Below are 18,963 nucleotides of genomic sequence, written 5' to 3'. Positions count from 1 at the left end.
CTAGTCCTGAGGTCAGTAACACGACACGCTGGCTGTCACAACATGACAACACCGGACCGGAGGCTCGCAGGATCTCACACACGCTCGCCACCTCACCACCACAGGCACCGTGTCGCGCTGAGACCCTAACGATGTCCCCACCTCTAGCGCAGAGGCACTGGTTCACCCCGCCGTGGTGTGGAAGAGACTGAAGGTGAGTGCAAGATGAGCCAACACTCCCACCGAGACTCGCGACATGGGGCCCGGGAGGTGCGGCACTCACATATGCATTCACGACGGTTACCTGCTTAAACTTTAGGTGGCTGCATTGCATACTTGTTGAGCAACTGTATACGGTGCCGTTCTACATATGTTGGACTTGGAGCCCTTGCATTACAAATATCGCCTAACATTGTGCAGCTCATTTTGTGTCCTAATGAGTTCAAACAAGCAAACTTCCTTATACAGCTGTTTGCTTTCACCCTACGCCCTGCCGAGGGACAAGCGAAATTGTGCCTATAAATACAACACCACCAATCGCCATGCTTGGCGATCAACGTCACTTTCTGTAAATAGGATGCATGAAGGTACCTACTCATTTTCTATATCCTGACAGGTGGCTCGCGCTGCGAACGGACCACTTCTTTCATCGCTCATCATTCGGAGCACGGTCTGACGTTTCCTTATCGGTAGAGGCGCGCCCCGATGACAGACGACCCCCATGGTGCATCGCCTCAGACGCCCCATAGTTCGTGCTAAGGCCTGGCAGCAGCCCACCCCGGACATTCTCCGTTTGATACGGCCTTCCAGTATAGGAGCCGGTCATGACGGCCGGCCTATCTGAAAGAATCTTGGGCCGGCCGGCCGGTCAGACGCGCGCGTCGAGATGACTGACGAACCCGTGATGAGTCGCACCTTCCCGAGCTGCCGCCCAAGCCGCGCCATTGCGCCACGTCGGGTCGCCGGTCCCTGCGCTGCGGGCCGGCCGGCGCCGAGCGGTGATCACACGGCGCGAGAAGTGATCCACGCCCGCAGTTAAACTGCAACGCTGATGAATGGGACAGTCGCTCGGCGCTGCCTGGACCGAGCGGTCCGATCGTCTGATGCAAGGCGTCCACGGAAGCTAATCCGAGTCAGCAGGTCACAGACCAGTTCTTAGCTGCTTCAGTCATGAGCTTAGTGGCAAGTTTCACGGGGGCACCGTCAGAGCAGCACGGCATATGGACAAGACAAATCGTGGAAAGAAACTACAATAAGTGCAGGGTTTATTCCGTCAAACTGAACAGCATTCTAATTGTGTATTCCAAAAGCATGTCAATTCCAATACCGATCAGGACCTGACTTTGAATGACATAGGTCTAAAATTTTCACAATATGTGCGGAAAAGATGCATGAACAGGTGTGCTAAAAACCTGAGGGGTGCTCACTCCCCGCCCGGAGCGGGATATGAATCCACACTGGCATCATTTCAATGTATGGGGCAGCCACACAGCCTCCTGCGTGGCACCGCGGATAACGTATGACGCTTGGGTTGTTTACCTCTAACAGGGTATAATTATGCGCTGGGGATTTCCAGCCGCGATCATTCCCTTCACGAAGCCGTCTACTAACCCCGCCTGCGGCGCCTGGGAAGACCGGTTTGCGGCCGTCTCGTTCCGGCCAGAGACTCCTGGGGCGTTCGCCAGTCGTCACTGCGCAGTCGCCAGGTTAAAGAAGACCCCCTGCTCCCGCGGTAGAGCCAGTCGTGCCACCGCGGCCACAGCAGCAGCATGGAGCGCCGTGCGCTCCTCCTGGTGGCCTTTGTGGCGGCTACCGCACAGGTCGTGCCTTCGGCTGCGCAATTTTCTAGGGCCACATCGATAGCTGATCTGTCGGACAGCGATCTCTCCGCTCTGCTGTCGTCTGCCGCTCGACCAGAGTCTGTCGCCAGGCCATCGCCAGGTCGTCTTCCGGACCTTGCCAGCCTCTCGCCAGGTCGTCTACCCAGCATAGCCAGGCCCTCACCAGGTCGTCTACCCAGTATCGCCAGGCCCTCACCAGGCCGCCTCCCGGACCTGGCCGGCGGGCTCACACCCGGCCGCCTTCCGGATCTTTCGCCCGGCCGCCGTCCCGCCCCCGGCGAAGCATTCCTTCAGCCAGCCAGTTTTGGTTCACGATGCTCAGGAACTCAGAAGTGCGTCAACATTCGTGACTGTTCCGCCTTCAGGACGCGGGAGGACATCCTGCGTAAGAGGCCGACCCTGTGCGGTTTCTCCGGGAGGGTTCCGCTTGTGTGCTGCGACGGTGAGAGTCAGGTCACCGAAAGGCCGCCATCCGTTCTGCCGAAGCAATGTGGCAAGCAGATAATTCAGCTAGAGCCCCTGACAGCTAAAAAACGCTTGAGTCGCCAAGTCCATCGCAGAAGACCCACGAAACCTTTTCTTCCGTCTCAGATGGTAGCAGTTGAATTTGAACGATTCACTACGCCGCGTCCGGTAATCGGTGGCAGCCCAGTTGACCTGGTCAGTGAATTACCGGGCGGCCGGCTGGTCCACCGCTGGCCCTGGATGGTGCTGTTCGGCCGCTGGACGGACGCCGGGCTGGGCGACTGGTTCTGCGGCGGCACCCTCATCACCGACCGGCACGTGCTCACGGCCGCCCACTGCCTGCGACCCGAGGAGGCCGGCACCGTGGGCGCGCGCATCGCCGACCACGACCTGAACCGGCTGGACGAGGTGGAGCACCAGCAGCGGAACGTCTCCCGCATCGTGCGCCACCCGCAGTACGCGGGCGCGCAGAACGACCTGGCCGTGGTGCGGCTGGCGGCGCCGGTGGAGCTGACGGACTCGGTGCAGCCCATCTGCCTGCCGCCGGCCGGCGCCGACCACCTGGGACAGGAGGCGGCCGTGGCCGGCTGGGGCCTGCTCGAGTTCAACGGCGACTCACCGGACGTGCTGCAGGAGGCGCCGCTGCGCGTCACCGACCCGGCCGTCTGTGAGGCCGCCTACCGGCGCGTGCCGCAGTTCGAGCGCCGCTTCCCGGGCGGCTTCCAGGGCACCAAGGTGTGCGCCGAGAGCCCGGACGGCGAGCCGCGCGACGCGTGCCGCGGCGACTCGGGCGGCCCGCTGATGGTGCTGAGCGCTCCGCAGGGTGAGGGGAGCGGCACCTACCAGCTGGTGGGTGTTGTCTCCACTGGCGTCGGCTGCGGCAACCCCCAGTTTCCCGGCCTCTACACCAAGGTGTCGGCCTACATCGACTGGATCGTCAGCCAGCTCACCTGAATTGCGTGGATATATGCACCCAGCTCAGCACCCAATGCATCCAATTGTGTACTTTTATGCAACTACAGAACACGATCTGTGTTCTTTCGTCTTTATCCAATAGCGCAGGCCAAGCTTTTAGGAATAGTTGTTATACCCAGCCAGCAGTGTGGTATGGCTCAAGTCCATTTTGCCCCGGCAACTCCGACATACCAGTGTAAACAGAACACCGTCGGAACATGGGGTTTGGGCCGATATGGCTCAATTCCGGTTAGCCAGTCCTTGCCGTAGCGCTCCGGAGTCGGTATGGTTTCGGACCGACAAGTCCGGCTAAGTCGGGATCCCTGCCACGGCGTCCTACGGCCAGGTCCGGCTGCCTTGTAGCTGCTCTGGCTTACTGCGGCTGAACTATGAGGAACGGTTTTATGAGGATTGTGGCCCTTACACGAAGTTCTCAAAAGCCGGCAACAGTTACATTAGTGTTACTAAGTAATAATTCGCCACATTACGTCTTGCCTACTCAACTTTCCAGACTGCTTATGTAACCTTATATGCATTCTGGACGGTCTCTACAGTGGATAGTGAGCAGTGAGCGCCGTTCTGGGTACTTCATAACAACTTTCTAAGCGCCAATCTTTGCGTCGCGAGGGTGCTGCAGTGAATTGTGACATAATTTCTTTCTTGGAAATGCGTAGAACTGTGTTTGACATTTATGGACTGTGGGCATAATATAGCAGTGCACACTGCACAAGGCCTTAATGAATAAAAAATCAGTCAGGGAACTGGATTTATCAAAAGGTTATTGGAGCTCAAACCTCGCATGACCTTCAGTGTCTCGTGTCAGGTAAGTATGCACCAAATAATAAGCTCGATAAAAGGAAAAACCTATTGTAGAGAACCCTAAACTAAACCTACTAATACTAATAATAAACCTACTAAACCACTAAATGCGCTGTCAAATAGCTCCACCGGTAGGGGAAGGTGGGGTAAGACGGCCCAGCGGGGCAAGACGGACCACCAGCCCTCCCGGTTGAACCGCTGCTGGTATCTACTGCTTTATGCACTCACTATGTTTGTTTTCCTTCGTAACAATGGCCACCTTGAGCTCATGCTGCCAGGATGCATAGCTTTTGAGTTATTGAGAAAAATGTTGTTTTTCGTCAAACCGATCTAATATAAGAGGTCTACGGGTGATTCAATTACGGCGCCTTTCTTGCATGATTAGTTTCTATTTTGCACTTAACTGTGAAGAACAAAGTTATAAACTTAGTTATAGTCACACTTTAGGAAAGGCAAGGTTTTGTAATGTTGGGCTATTTGACATATACGTCATGATAATGGCAGAATTTAGATATGGGGCAAGACGGACCACTGTGGTCCATCTTACCCTGTGGTGGTCCATTGTACCCTGCATATGGAAAGTTCTTTTCCAAAACATTGACACAAGTTTAAGTAAGCTAATTTTTCAGGAAGGAGTCTTTGTTGCACGTGAGCCATGCATGCAAGTGCTCAGTTAGCATGCATTCATGCCAAACGACAATCAACACACATGTTCCCAGCTTTTAGCTGCACTTCCATCACACATGAGTAAAGAATAAAGGCTCATTTTGTTATTTTACCATTCTGGTTACTTTTTCTTACAAGAGTACAGAGCAGAAGTGTAACACACATGAACGGATAGCAGGCACTGCTGGGTGGTCCGTCTTACCCCACGTTTTTTCTTGTCTGAGTTTTTGACATGTCCCCCTTTAAGAGCATCCACCACCTAGATGTCTTTAATTTGAAATTTAGTCTTTACACATATCAACAGAGGAAGGATTGAGCATTCCGAAGACTATAAATAATATGAATTACTAGAGCAGTGTAGCAAGATATGTGGCCTCAAACCTTAGCTGGTCCGTCTTACCCCACCTTCCCCTACCGGTGGAGCTATTTGACAGCGCATTTAGTGGTTTAGTAACATCGCTATATAATGAAAACCGTTTGATATTTTTTGTCATTTTTGCTTAGGTTGGTGTGGATTGAAACGGTGAATTGCCTGAGCAAAAGTGACAAAAAAAAAATATCGAAACGATTTACATTTATAGCGATTTTACTAAACCACTGCATAAAGTGGGGCACTGTCTCAAATAGACCCGCGTTACGTGAAATCGCATCATTGTCTAAAATTATATTTGAACAGCACAGTACAGTAACATATGCTGTTCCATAATTGATACAACTGAACAAACCATACAAAGACTATAAATATAATATGACAACACTCACGATAGATCCTTAACCGTACCTCGCATTTAAAACGCGACCTGGCCAAACCAGATAAAGCCCCGTGTCGCGCTTTCAGGGCCAGCATCCCCCTTCAGTTATTGAGTGCGGTCGGAAAAGCGGTGCTTCGCCGAAAGACATCATCAAATTGAACGGCAGCCGAGTACAAGCACAACCCAGTCGTTCAGACATACCAGCTCTCACGTCGTTTGCTCGTTCGCCACATTCAGAAACGCTCGGCGCATGCCGGCTGACAGGCGCCCACCCTGCCATCTGTCGGCAGTAGAACGCACTCTCGTTTCTCACCGCGGCCGACTAGTGTCGCTTGGTGAGCGCCATCGCCAGGCCGACAATGCCACCGACCGCCAGCACCGCTCCGCCGGCTACCGCTGCGCCCATGTACGCCTCTGGGGAACGAAACAAACGACAGGCAACAAATCAGACACCACAGTAGGGTACCGTGTCTCACGTCATATAAAGTCGGAAAAATTCAGCAATAGAGTTAGAGGCATATGATAAGATGAGATGCTGATTGGCGAGAGGAAGCCCCCAAGATACCCCTACCAGGCACGTCACCTCTTCCCTCTCCTCCCAAACCAGTGCACTCACCCCGCTCCATCTTCTTCTGTACCACCTTCTCCAGATCTTTGGCCTGCCGGTTGGTCGGTTCCATCTCCAACAGCTTACGGACGTGCTTCAGAGAATCTACGTACTCCTGGTGAAATGAAATGGCATGCACAGCTCAGCACCTCCGTGCCTTGAGTGGTATCAGACATTGAAAAAAATGCAGGTGTATCCAACTGTACGTCCTATCTCTTCGTTGTAGTCTCTACTGACAGGGTTTCAAAGCAGGTGTATCCACCTACATAGGTAAAAGCTATTCATGGTATCATCTCTTTCCTCATCACTGCTTCTACAAACGCAGCTCCAGTCCAGCCGCCGTGATTGCCATACAGTCACCACCTGCCTATCTGAACTCTGAACTTCTGCCATCCTGTGGCCAGAAGGAAGGGTCATTCCCTGTTACCTCTAGGCTCTACCCCACCTTGACTTTGGCGCAGCCCACGGCCAGGAAGTACAGGTAGTCTCTCTGCGCGGCGTCCTGCCCGCCGCCACCGGCGCTGGGCGTCTTCAGGAGTGAGGTGAGCATCTGTATGCCCTTGCGTACATCTGCCGCGTACCCGCTGCGCACCAGGCAGCAGGCGTACTGGAACTGGGTCGACTCGCTGACTGCGCCCTTTTCCGCGCGCAGCTCTTCGTAGTACTTCTGCTCAAACACCTGGGAAGGGGAGGTCACGTGGTGTCTGATGCTCACTAGTTATCATGAAAGCACAGACAAAGTCAATTGGACCAAAACACACAAAAATAGATAGCATGCAAATAAATGCAGCAAAGATGGGTACTTTTTATTTCCAAATTATAAAGCAGCTTTAGACTACGCAAAGAGCAAAGACAACTTCTGAACTTCCTACAAAAAACAATCATACATTAATTGATGTCCTTTAAATTTAAAAAGTGACCAGAATGATGTACAAATGTGTCACAGTAACATGACAATGCAGGGATTTACCTTCAGGTCCTCAACTGATATCAAATCTTCTAGAATTTCAGCCATCTTGAAGTATAACAAAAATTTGATTCACAACCTTATCCCACCTGTGGATAAACCCACTGAGTTGGTACCTATGTAACAACTTGAAAGGAAAGGAAAACAAAACAAAGCTTTTAATCTGCTAAAACACTTACACAGGAATCAGGATAGCTCAAAGCCTATGCTAACCTGCACCACCATTGTCCCAGCATTAACAATGTGATGCCCACTGGGGAGTTTGGTGTTGGGTATTGAGCAATCAGCCATTGCCACTTTACTGACACTTTACTTTGTTGCTTTGTCACTTTACTGACAACTATTTTTACTCTCACAAGTGCTGACAAAAAAGACTGGTATGATGGTAGCCTTTGTGTGGCACTGGCTCAGACTTGAGCAGCTCACTGCCCAGATCAGTGGAGACTCAGATGGTGCCTTTTTCTGACTGACCAGCAGCTGGTTATTTCTCCTATAACACTTTGCTGACTGTGTCAACAGAATGGGTCAAATTTTCAACGCCCAACAAAACATTACAATAATGTTTTCCCTTAGCATCAGAACTATGCAAGTGGATACAATAGACTTTGGTTGTTCACAAGGAGCTGCCCCGTGTAGGACAGCCAATCAAATAGGTAGGTAGTCTGTGACTCTGGTGTTGCTCCGAGTCAAGATACCACCACATAGGTAAAGGGCTGATGGCTGTGGGAGGAATGTGAGCTGTGAAAGCAATATGACTGACCAGTAACCATGTAAATTGGGCTTTATTCTACAACACATCACTAAGTCAAAGTAATCACCTACCTAACTGATATGCCTAACACACAGATAGCATAACATAACATAATGTGCAGTAATGTAGTGATGTTATGAACAAAACATTACATTGAATTGTAGTAGTAAAGCAGGTGTCACACTTCTGTGTATATGGCTGTAGGTAGTATAATGGGTTGTGGCCCTGTATTTCAGTAGGCGGAACTATGGTCAAGCGTACCCATTTTCGGGAACGCATTTTCGTTCCCATGTTTGGGAACGATAAACCCAAATATGGGAACGCCATGTAGGCATTATTTAAAACAAGAAAAAGAACCGTTAAATGACGTCCAAAAAATATAAAACGATCGTGAACCACCTGATATTTGTCTCAATATTGTTGGGAAAGAGTTTGATATTGTAAGGCCCATCGTAGTTTCAAATCGTTCCCCTATTTCTAAAGCAGTCCATCATCCGGGCCGCGAGCCCAAATTTGGGAACGCTCTCGTACACTGGCGCTGCAAGCGTTCCTTATTATGGGAACGGCGTACCCAAAATTGGGAACGATTTCACCGAAGCCTTTCAGGGGCTCTTTTCATTAACAAGCATCACGTCCAACGCCGCAAATTATTGTTAACGCAACAATCATCAGATGACCTTTCCGGCAAGACCGTCGCATGTTTCGCCCGGTCTTCTGCGCTTTTATTCCCGTCGATCTCGCAGCGGGCACGCCCCCTCTGCAGGATTACGTAATTCACAACGCTCAGCGATGTTCAACAAGGTCTTCCATATCTATATCCACCGTCCGTGCCGAGGGTGGAGACATGTCAAGCACCTGTCTGTTTATCACCGATAGTTGACGAGTACAAGGAAGTATCCAAAAATGGGAACGCTGAATATGTTACACCCTCAAAACACCTAGTCCCAATGAAAATCTAGTTTTTTCCTTTCTTAATGAGTGTAAGTGGCAAAAGGCCTGGAAGGATGGGCACGAGGAATGATCGAAATCAGCATAGAAATTATAAATAAGCCATACAAGGCGACCTATATAAGAGAAATTCCCCCAAAACGATCATGCTTAGAAACACGGAAGACAAAAACCACGCTCATGACGCTCCTTATAAAACAACGCTTAACAGCTAGCATCCAAATAAAATATGTCTTTCCGGGCTGATAAAATACAGCTGAATAATTTTCGACCACTTAAACTGAGTTTACAACAGTAGTTCGGTAAAATCACGCACGTTCTACGCGCTCGTCCGCCTCGACACCAAATGTCAACAATATTACCTCGGGACTGTCCGCGTGTTCGCTTGCATATGTCAGCATCTGTTGTCGCTAGTATGAAACTTCATAACCAGGCGAAAATTATTATACTTGACCTCAAAATGTAAAAACGCTTCATTTTCCTTAAAATTGCATGTTAAATGTAGTGTAACCCATGTTTTCACCATTCCGTCATTTCAAAAAATCATTAAAAATATCATTCGACGGTCAATTTCCTTGTTCAACGGTCAGATTAAAGATAATTTTATAGAGACTTAGTAGATACTTAAATTAGCGTGCACTTTTTTGAGACATGATGCACTAATGAGTTTTAGTGGGCGAACGGCCGAAAAATTACCTTCCGTTCTCATAAATGGGAACGCCCGTTCCCATATTTGGGAACTCCGTTCCCAAAAATGGGAACGTTCCTATATTTGGGTACTCATGACCATAGTTCCACCTACTGATTTCATGTCATGTCATGTCATGTCATGATGTTGATGTAACAAACCTGATCCGACCTCAACAACCTGTTCCCATTTCAGGCCAATTTGTATTGCATGACTCATGAGCCAATCGATTGACAAATCACAGCATTGCACCCTAAGTAGTTGAGTTGAATGATTCAAACTGAACAAAAATGGGAAGTGTTGAATAATTAGGAAAAAACATTAATAAGATGTTGTGATGATTATTAGCTCTAATTAACTACAATGAAAACGCTGGTTGCTAGGCTTCGTTAGCCTCACTGACCCATACAAGGGATATATCACCTCTCAGTTTTCAACTCTCATTCACCCTCACTCAGTATTCCTCAATTTTAATTTTAACTTATTATTTTTAATATGATGTCGTTTTGATTTCAACACTCTCGTATGAGATCGCATGCATCATGTTCGAAACTCAAGGCTCTAGCTTCCTCCAAGCTGACGTCAAATGCACCTTGCTTTTGCATTTTGAATAAAAACTGTTTGGAACACATTTTCCCAAAATAAATCACATATCTTATTATAGAAATACAAATATTTTCAAATTTGAACATAAAAAACATGTTTTTTTCAAAAGAAAACAAATTGTTATGGAAATCTGCGGCTTTTATTGACGAGGTTATACAATTGAACAGACACAAAATTTACTCTTCTATGATGAAATGTCACATATGCGCCTTTTCTGTAACAGTTAGTCATTTCGTACAGCTACCATATTTCAATCATAAAGGAATTCCTTGATGTCCTAGCAGTCGGTGCATTGGCTGGCTCTGGTTCTTCTTGTTATTGAAATCTGCCTGAACTGCCCCTCGTTTCAGTCTCGATTCGAGACGACTTCGAGTCGCTCTCAAAGTCGGACCTTGAGGTAGGTATCCGTGGTTTTCTACATACCTACCGGGGCCGAGACCTGAAGGGAAAGCCGGGGAAGCGGATGGTTGGCGGATGGAACCCCCTTGCCGTTTCATTCCTAATTGAGCCGATTGGGCAGGCAGAGCCCCGCCAGGAAAAACAAAAAACATGACCGTTACGAGATGGCTGATGCAATGACTTGTATCCGATTCTAAGGTCTCAGGTCAACTAGTGGCATATACCTAAAAGTCAAGCCCTCCGAGTCAGGGAAGTAATTAAGGAAGTAATTGTTGATGAATAACTTCGCCAAAAATGGTCGCAAAGCTACGATTTGGACACATTCGGGCATTACAACTTACAAGTGGCTTAGGTTATTGGTTCCAGGTCAACGTCAGGTCAGGTTAAAACCACTCAGATCTTAGTTGGTCGGAAGAGGTCTTGACACATGCATACCCATCATTCGATTCACGGTCTTTCCGAGTCCATTGGTGACTTTCCCGACTCTCTATCTAAATTTGGTCGGGAGTTATTGACGAAAACTCCGATGAATTTATATGTGACGTTATATAGTACAAAACGGTATATAGAAAACGGTCATTTAGTCGATGGTTGGCTGTACATTATCCGGTCATGAATACATGATGTCACACAAGTCAGCAATACAGCATTAGTATTAACCCCTGCACGAGTGTATGAAACGACGATTCCGTCTTAGATCATATGATCTAAGACGGAATGTATTTTTGAAATATTTTCGGAAAATATTTTCGGTACTAAAAATTAAAATAAAAGTTCCAATCCTTTCCCTACTGACCTTAAACGGTCACGTGAGGTCAGGTGACCGACCTGGCCTCATATGACACTTATGACTTAGGAAAACCTTAGTCGTAAAGGTTTTGAGCCGAGGTCATGGAAGATAACTAAGCACTGATTGTTCATCTCCCTGCAGAGGATCTTCCCACCCATGGGTTGGAAGATCCTCTCTCGCAGAGGGTGTTGAAGCTGTGATATTTTATTTTAGAACCGTGCCGAGGTTCACTCATGACACTTAGGTCAGTGAAGTGACCTGACCTGACCTGAAAATGTGGTTGGTGTTACAACATCCTCATTCCTCCTTGAATCAAAAGTCAGATGTTTCAACTTTCATCTCTCTACATAAAATGACCTGCGGCGCGCTCCGAGCATTGAAAAAAATGTCTGGGGAATAAAATTACGTAGTGTAAGTAAGCTTATATCTAGTTACGCCCATTCCCAGATCGTTAGCATTTCTGTCGTGTCTACCCGCGCCACAGACCTCTCGTGCGCACCTGGCACTTGGGTGGCATTTTGGGTGATTGACGGTCATTTAGCCCAAACGTGAGAGCGCCGGGCGGTACACCTACCTGACGCAAACTAGATCTATACACCCCTCGGCGCCACCCCGGGCGAGTCGCATGTCTAACGCGTCGCGCTTTCCACTTGATTCACAGCCTTGGTCTAGTGATTGAAAAGGGAAGTGAACGCTGGACAGCCATTCTTTTATAGTGTTTCCGCGGCCACTCGCGCTCTCCCCGGGGCTTGTGAGTGAACAGAGCATCGGAATTACTACGCGAGTGGACAATGAGCGATGAACTTTCGTATTTCGCTAGGAGCTGCTTTATATCGGAGTGCCGATGGAAATGGTCCGGTGCTGCTCGGAGTTCCAGCTGAGACCGAGCTGATTAAGGGATTTCTGTGAGAGGGATATGTCAGGCTGTGTGCTGTGACGCATTTCGGTATTCAGGTAAGTCATTGAATGATACCTACCTAGGCATTTAATCATCGTTTCAAAGAAACTACATTCCGGCAAATGTACTTTCTGGAAATATGTAGGCATATTCAACTGATTCTGATTTGCCGTAGCATTCGGCACAGTGGCACCATAAAAATTAACATGTCTTTTTGCTCAGGTAATTCTTATCGAGTCTCGTCATTTGGTGCTATTCGTCATATGTGCAGTGTTGCAGTCTCCGTGACTTGGGCCGTCCTTTTTCCAATAACCGCGCAGTTCCGCCGCTTTCGTTGATGACTAGCTGACACGTTATAGGTAGTCACTATAGTCAGGAACGTTAATCGTGGGTCTCAACTCTCAGGTACCTATGTACGTTCGATACCGTCCGTCCGAAAGAGCAAGAGCCACTCTCATCCCTTATTGCAGTGATAGGTACTCGCTGAGCATTTGCTTGGGAGATCGATCAGTGTCTTGCTTGACTTTTGATGGCTATTTCATCCTCCCCAGCTCGCGTTCTCTAAAAGTAAACTGTTCTTAAGAGTTCAGTTGATAATAAGTACGAGCCCCATTTCCCAATGCATCCTTTTATGTGAATCTAATGCGAACACAACATTCAAAGTCACACAAGAAGAATGTCGGATTTTAGAATACCTATTCCAACACCATAACTACATAACTATGTAGCTTTCTCAGAACACCCTTAGGCCTAACTACCCAGTTTTTAGCCACTTATTCCCTGCCTGGAACTTACCCTGCATCGTATCTAACCCCTCCAGCTCACATTCTCCCAGAACTTTCTTCGACGTAAGCGCAAATTCCAGACCCTCATTTTCCCTATGCAGACGCCATTAGCCGTGCACCAATGATCCCCATGCACGCCAATGCTCACAAACTGTGCACAAGTGCAGACTCGCAGGTCAGGCAGTCAGCGAGATGAACCGTGTTGGTGGGATGAACAACTTCATCCCATGAGCTTATACTCGTATGCGCCCGATGTTCCCGTCCCGTCCCCAGTGCTCTAAGCTCTTCACCATGTCTAGTAGGGGTACCCATTTTTCCCGATTTTGGAAATTTGAGGGTGGGGGTGGTTTTTCCCATTATTTCGCGGCTCCTGATTCCAATGATGCCAAAAATATTGAAATCAAAGGTGGTTTAGGGGTCGCGAATTGAGATTGAAATTTGCGTATTTACCTAGAAATATGCCTATTTTACGCTGATAGTAAATCGCACCAAAGGCAAACTTTTTGTTTCGAAAGTCGGGTAGAGGGGTCATTGAGCGCGCCTTTTTCATCCAGATCGATGTGCTCCATCACGTGGTTCCGGTTAAATGCCTTACTAGTGATCAATGCAAGTCGATATTGCAACATTTGGTGAAAAGCGCCGTGATGTTTTGCTCCTGTTGTTGGTATCATTCTGGTCGGCGTGTAATCATTTTTTTATATCTTCTGCCTTCATGTGACCTTTGGTGACCTTTGGCATTGGTGACCTTTGATGACCTGTGAGGTCAAACTTAAATATGACGTTTCAGTTGCCACATCTCAGTTCATGACAGGCTTTTTGTGTCCATACAATTAAAGTTTCCGCAAATTAGCTCAGGATACATCTCACAGGTTATGGCTCCGAATGGACTTCAAACCACGTAATTCAAAAACGATCAAACCATTTTGACCGTATACTTCCACAAGACACGCCGTCCTGATCGCTGACCACAGGCGGCGGAACGGGGAGGACACCGGAGCACCGTGCCCCCCTTTGATTTTGGCATTTTAACATTAGCCCTAGGGGCGTTGCATGGAAAGAATGGGACCAAAAGTCGGCAGTGCCCCCCTTAATTGAAGGTGTTCCACCGCTACTGTCGCTGACGGCTACGATGTAATACACGTATGAGACAGGTAGAATAACTCTGGGTGTTCTACCCAAAAATATCAACTTCTAATCCAAAAACATAAACTCCAAAGCGTCGATTCTTTCCATGCCTACCAACCATGTACCTACTATTCCATTTCTTCAGTGGGGATACGAGTACACGTCTTAAGTGTAAGAGGTTCCGATACAATGCACATTGCACATCATTTACGACTTTGCATTTTCGACCACGGGCGACTAGCCATGCGCTGATACGTGCATAGCTGATAAGTGACGAAGACCTTTCACTGCTACTTGCACAGATCACTTGTGATCTGAGGTGATTGGCGTATGAATCTGAAGAACCTAATGAAGCAGAAGATTTTCATCCTGCATGGGCCGTATATGGTGGTAACCAGGACGCGGCGTCATATAAAAGAGTGTGCGCGCAGAGGCTGAAGACGAGAACTAGGTCCGCCACCTAAGGTCCATGGCCCACCCAATGTGTCGGCCCCCAGGCAATGCCAGGAGTCAGTAAACGGATCTGCCTCGGAGTTGGCTGAGTCGTTTAGACTTGGCACCTTCCTAATCTCCAGCTTTAGCCAATGCCATTCGACTTCAGTTCAGCACCATCTGAGGGTTTGGACTGGGCATGTAGAGTGCAGCGTAAGGTCCGTTATCTTGCAAGGACGCTGCTGGCAGCGGCCATCACCAGGCACTAGTTCCATGACATGATATCTGCACCCGTCTCAAGTTAACAATATGTCAACAGTCTAAACAAAAGTCTGTATGTGGGTGTGGGTGTTTGTGGGAGAGGGGCAAAGCTACACTCATACAGCAGTCACCCAACGGCGCGGTGGTGTAAAGCTTGCGCCCCTCCCTCACCCGTGTCTGCAACTCCGGGACTATAGGGGAGGTCGGCTAGCGAATTGGCAAAGGTCATGCATACCGGCATGGCGGGCATAGCTTCAGTGCTGTTTTCATCTCGTTAAAGATATAAATAGGCCATTAACAACTTATTTATCTACTTCATGCCATATTTCCGTTACAATACGACACACGAGTTATATCGTCACATCCGTAACGGCTTTTAACCCGCGCCGTGCTGGGGGGGGGCGTTTTTACGCCCCCCCCTCAGGTTTTTCGCAAATATCTCAAAAACGGCGGCGCGCAGCGCCGCCGTTTTTGGTACACGTGTTCCTACATCATTTCCGCACATGTTGTGAAAATTTCAGACCTAGGCCGTTCAAGGTCAGGTCACCAGGTCACGTCAAGTGACCTTACCTCAGAAAAAGTTCAAAGGCTCGCTATAGCTACACCGACTGAACGATCACTTTAAAACTTTCAGCGATTGATATGAGTAACAGTATGTATAAAATGTATATCTCGGATTTTTGATATCTGTGACCTAAGGTCAGGTCAATTTTGCGACCTCTCCATTATAAGTCAATGGGAGAAAATTGAAATGCGCCTCTTTTGGACGAATATCGTTCAAAACGCTCTCAAACATCGGTTCATAGGTAAACATGACACACTGAATAGGAAAAATGCACCTGTGACCCCTCTGTGTGCCCCTGAGGTCATCTCAGGTCATGAACGGTCGCCAGCAGTTTTTTGGCTATAACTTTTGATAGAGACGTGCTAGAGCGGTGAAAACACGTCAGATGTGTTCAGCTCGACGATACGGATCGACTGATATGCAACATGACCCTTTTCGGTCAGGTCATGACCTTGACCTGAGGTCAAATTTTCAAAATAACCTTTCAAGGTCAACGAATAGTTCATTCGACGCGTCTCGACGAGAGAAACACGATGCTGGCAAAAGTAATGTCATGGCGCTTATGAGTCAAAAGTTATTGACGAAGAAACGTTTTTCGTAAAAACGGCTATTTTTGGAGTTTTTGCCCTCTGGAGGCTAAACCGTTGACCTGAGGTCAAATCTGAGGACATTACTCAGAAAGGTCTGTAAAAGGGCTATCGAATGCGCTTTTCCGCGGCGCTGTAGCTCTATCGGTTCCCGAGATAGCCGTTGGCAGTTTCCAAAATGTTGAAATAGTCAACATTTTACCTTTGGTGACCTCTGGTGACCTGACCTTTGACCTGACCCAAAAAATGACCGAAGTGTTTTCGTCCTTATTTTTGACGCTCTTTCGATTGCCGCTTACCGCGTGTCGCTACGTGGCCCAGGAGCCGAGTTAGACGGGGGGGCGTGAAAACGCCCCCCCCCCCCAGCACTCGGCGGAAAGTTCAGGCCACCAGCACGGCGCGGGTTAATGCCCCTCCCACCCAGATTGTGTCAATATTCATTGTTTACGTCCTGGGGTTCAGTCATTTCTTTTGCTGAATAAGACGACTCATTGAAAACTAAATGGTCCTAATGAGAAAGCTTCGATCACTGATTTGAGCCCTCTGACTACATAGCCAGTCGTTCTAAGAGTTACGGTCTTGTATATATGTAGGTACTAATGACGGTCTAAGCCACAGTGAGTGTAAATGAGCATATGCTGTTCATTGACCAAAATGATATTGTTGGTGCTCTCTTTTACCGCTGCACGTCGAATACCACTGCAACACATTCAGGCTTTGCGCATTTATATCCATTCACATGGAGTCATTTTTCCAAGTAAAATTAAAACTTCCAATGCAAGCTCGCGATCCCTAAAAGTGGTCTGATATCGTTATTTCTGTCACTGCTAGATCCAGAACGGAGCAAATAATGATAAAATCGACCCCAAACCGTTGGCATGGTAACTTTGTCCCATAATGTTAATTTGGTCGATTTTCCGCTAAAATTGACCTTTTCATTTTGAATACGTGACCTCTAGAAATAGTTTGGATTCGTTATTTTTGGCACAGATGGAATCAGAATGGACCAAATAATGGGAAAATTGACTCCCACCTGTTAGCATGGTAACCTTGTTCCAAAATAAAATAGCATTAATTTGGTCGATTTTTCGCTAAAACTGGCATTTTCATTTTGAATTCGCGACCCCTAGAAATCGTTTGATTTCACTATTTTTGGCACAGATGGAATCAGAATAGACCAAGTAATGGGAAAATCCACCCCCACCTAAAATTTGAAAAATTGACCCAAAAATGGGTACCCCTAATGTCTAGTTGTATATGTTACTATATCCCTCGTGAGAATCGTCCATACGAATGCATTCGGCTATTGCATCGCGTACTGAAGAAGTCAATCATACTGTGGGTTGCACTGCTGCTAAGAGTCACGTTGATATAGCTGCAGCGAGTCGCGTCCATCCCGCAGTGCAGTGCCCGCTGGGCGTGCGTTTATAAACGGTACGCTGCTCGAGGCATAGGCCTGTTCTCAGGGTGCACAGAGACTGCAGGGGGTGCACGGTGCACAGAACCACCGGCAGCGGCGGGAGAGTGCACGGAGGGAGGTTTCCGTGTTTGTTGGTCAGCCCAGCGGCCTCCGGCGCCGACAACAATCCATTATTAGCCTCCCCGCGACGGACGATTCCGGGGATGGCAGGCCGCTGGTCAGAGGTCATCCCCAGGAGGGAGGGGAGGGGAGGAGTGAATGATGAGACGGGCAGGGTGGAGGGCCTGGTGGGACCGGAGCTCTGCAGGCGATAGCGGTATTAAAACTCCAGAAATGCATAGAGAAGCCATGTGGCTGCCAGCCTGTGCGCCAAAACCTGTGAAGTAGAAACCGCCTTTATGAATAATGGGTTAAACAATCGGTGAAAATTCCTGTCCATTTGTTTTCTGACACAAAATGGTATTCCAGTTTCCCAACCTGTGGAAGTGGGTGGTATCTGAGGACTTGATAGTATTTTTCAAAAGCATACCGCATGAGTATTGATCACTTCAACTTCTGGTAAGCAATCTAACCTCAGGCATACCGACCGACCATCCTGAACGTACAGTAGGATATAAAGGGCTCATGAACTGTGTAGGTAGTACACAACGCAGCACATTCTCACACATTCCCACTCCACCTTTACACGTCGGTGTTGGACGTCAACAAAGGGCTGTGGACGTCACGGCAGTCGCCCCGTGACCAATCGCCGTCGGCTCCATCAGCTCCGGACGTGCCGATAAAGCGTGATCACTGGAATCCGCGCCCGCCGCGCCGCCACTCATAAATAGCAACTTTCTATGCGAGAATTTGGGCCGCACACCGCTGCCAGCTTCTCTGCGAAAGCAAACAAGCGCCGTGCTTTCCAAGCTGATTAAGCCGAATCTCCTGCCGAAGCAGTTTTAAAGGCGATAATTTATTTTATTATTTGCTCACACCTATATGGCTTTCTTTGCAGAATGCTGCACACAGAAAAATATTGACACCGTTAGCGGTGTAATTGCACAGTACATATCTGAGCACTTGAGGAAAGTTAATTTAGTCCCTTCCCCGCTTAAATTACTCGCGCTTCCAAATGAACACCAGGAAGAAGGTAATAGAACACTGTTAGGAGGGTTGGGTGTTTTACTACATGTAGCAAAACACCCAACCCTCCTAACAGTGTTCTATTACCTTCTTCCTGGTGTTCATTTGGAAGCGCGAGTAATTTAAGCGGGGAAGGGACTAAATTAACTTTCCTCAAGTGCTCAGATATGTACTGTGCAATTACACCGCTAACGGTGTTAATATTTTTCTGTGTGTGGCGGAGTGTCCCGAATGTGTTTTAACTTTTATGTATATGTATATTGGCTGTTCGTTGGCACTTGGCAACTAGCCGTGCTCTAGCTTGATTAAAAATAATTTATTTCCTCGTCTTTCCTCTAAATACAATATAGGAAATAAGCTTTCAGGTTATTGTGTAGGTAATCGTAGACCCACGTGCCTTGTTGAAAGCACAACTGATGAGTAATGTTTCTGTGGCCACAAATCCTACCTTCCCACCATCATTTAACCCGCGCCCCGTAGGGGGGGCCGAAACGGCCCCCCCCCTGTCCTTTTCGGTCGATATCTCCTAAACG

General features: G+C 48.0%; 2 protein-coding genes across 7 annotated transcripts; one reads left to right on the top strand and one right to left on the bottom strand.

Moving 5' to 3' along the window:
- The first annotated feature begins 1,676 nt into the window (after positions 1-1,676).
- On the top strand, positions 1,677-4,200 carry LOC122381595 (proclotting enzyme-like). The gene has a single exon (XM_043365953.1). It carries the CDS (start codon positions 1,749-1,751, stop codon positions 3,237-3,239), a length of 1,491 nt encoding a protein of 496 aa, XP_043221888.1. The 5' UTR covers positions 1,677-1,748; the 3' UTR covers positions 3,240-4,200.
- A 1,173-nt stretch (positions 4,201-5,373) lies between these two features.
- Positions 5,374-10,178, bottom strand: LOC122381593 (mitochondrial fission 1 protein-like). Of its 6 annotated transcripts, none has more exons than XM_043365948.1 (5): positions 10,162-10,178; positions 7,054-7,141; positions 6,529-6,762; positions 6,093-6,198; positions 5,374-5,890 (listed from the first exon to the last, which is right to left on the bottom strand). In XM_043365948.1, the coding sequence occupies exons 2-5, from the start codon at positions 7,096-7,098 to the stop codon at positions 5,799-5,801; spliced, it is 477 nt and encodes a 158-aa protein (XP_043221883.1). In that variant the 5' UTR covers positions 7,099-7,141; positions 10,162-10,178; the 3' UTR covers positions 5,374-5,798. The 6 variants fall into 6 exon arrangements, with proteins under 6 accessions (XP_043221883.1, XP_043221879.1, XP_043221885.1 ...); XM_043365944.1 differs by lacking the exon at positions 10,162-10,178 and adding an exon at positions 9,861-9,987 and having other exon boundaries at positions 7,054-7,139; XM_043365950.1 differs by lacking the exon at positions 10,162-10,178 and adding an exon at positions 9,599-9,967 and having other exon boundaries at positions 7,054-7,139.
- Positions 10,179-18,963: the final 8,785 nt, after the last annotated feature.

This window comes from Amphibalanus amphitrite, unplaced genomic scaffold (genome assembly GCF_019059575.1).
Source record: "Amphibalanus amphitrite isolate SeventyFive unplaced genomic scaffold, NRLGWU_Aamphi_draft 000122F_arrow, whole genome shotgun sequence".
NCBI lineage: Eukaryota > Metazoa > Arthropoda > Thecostraca > Balanomorpha > Balanidae > Amphibalanus > Amphibalanus amphitrite.
Note: the sequence above shows the minus strand (reverse complement) of the source record. Positions and strands in the feature narration are given on the sequence as shown.

What these genes read in the sequence shown, in the direction of transcription:
- LOC122381593 (XM_043365948.1), bottom strand. Translation starts at nt 7,098, where the DNA reads ATGGCTGAAATTCTAGAAGATTTGATATCAGTTGAGGACCTGAAG. An exon ending in TGGGCTGCGCCAAAGTCAAG is followed by an intron (nt 6,199 to 6,528) that starts GTGGGGTAGAGC and finishes TCATTTCACCAG; the next exon opens with GAGTACGTAGATTCTCTGAA. An exon ending in ACAGAAGAAGATGGAGCGGG is followed by an intron (nt 5,891 to 6,092) that starts GTGAGTGCACTG and finishes TTCGTTCCCCAG; the next exon opens with AGGCGTACATGGGCGCAGCG.
- LOC122381595 (XM_043365953.1), top strand. Translation starts at nt 1,749, where the DNA reads ATGGAGCGCCGTGCGCTCCTCCTGGTGGCCTTTGTGGCGGCTACCGCA.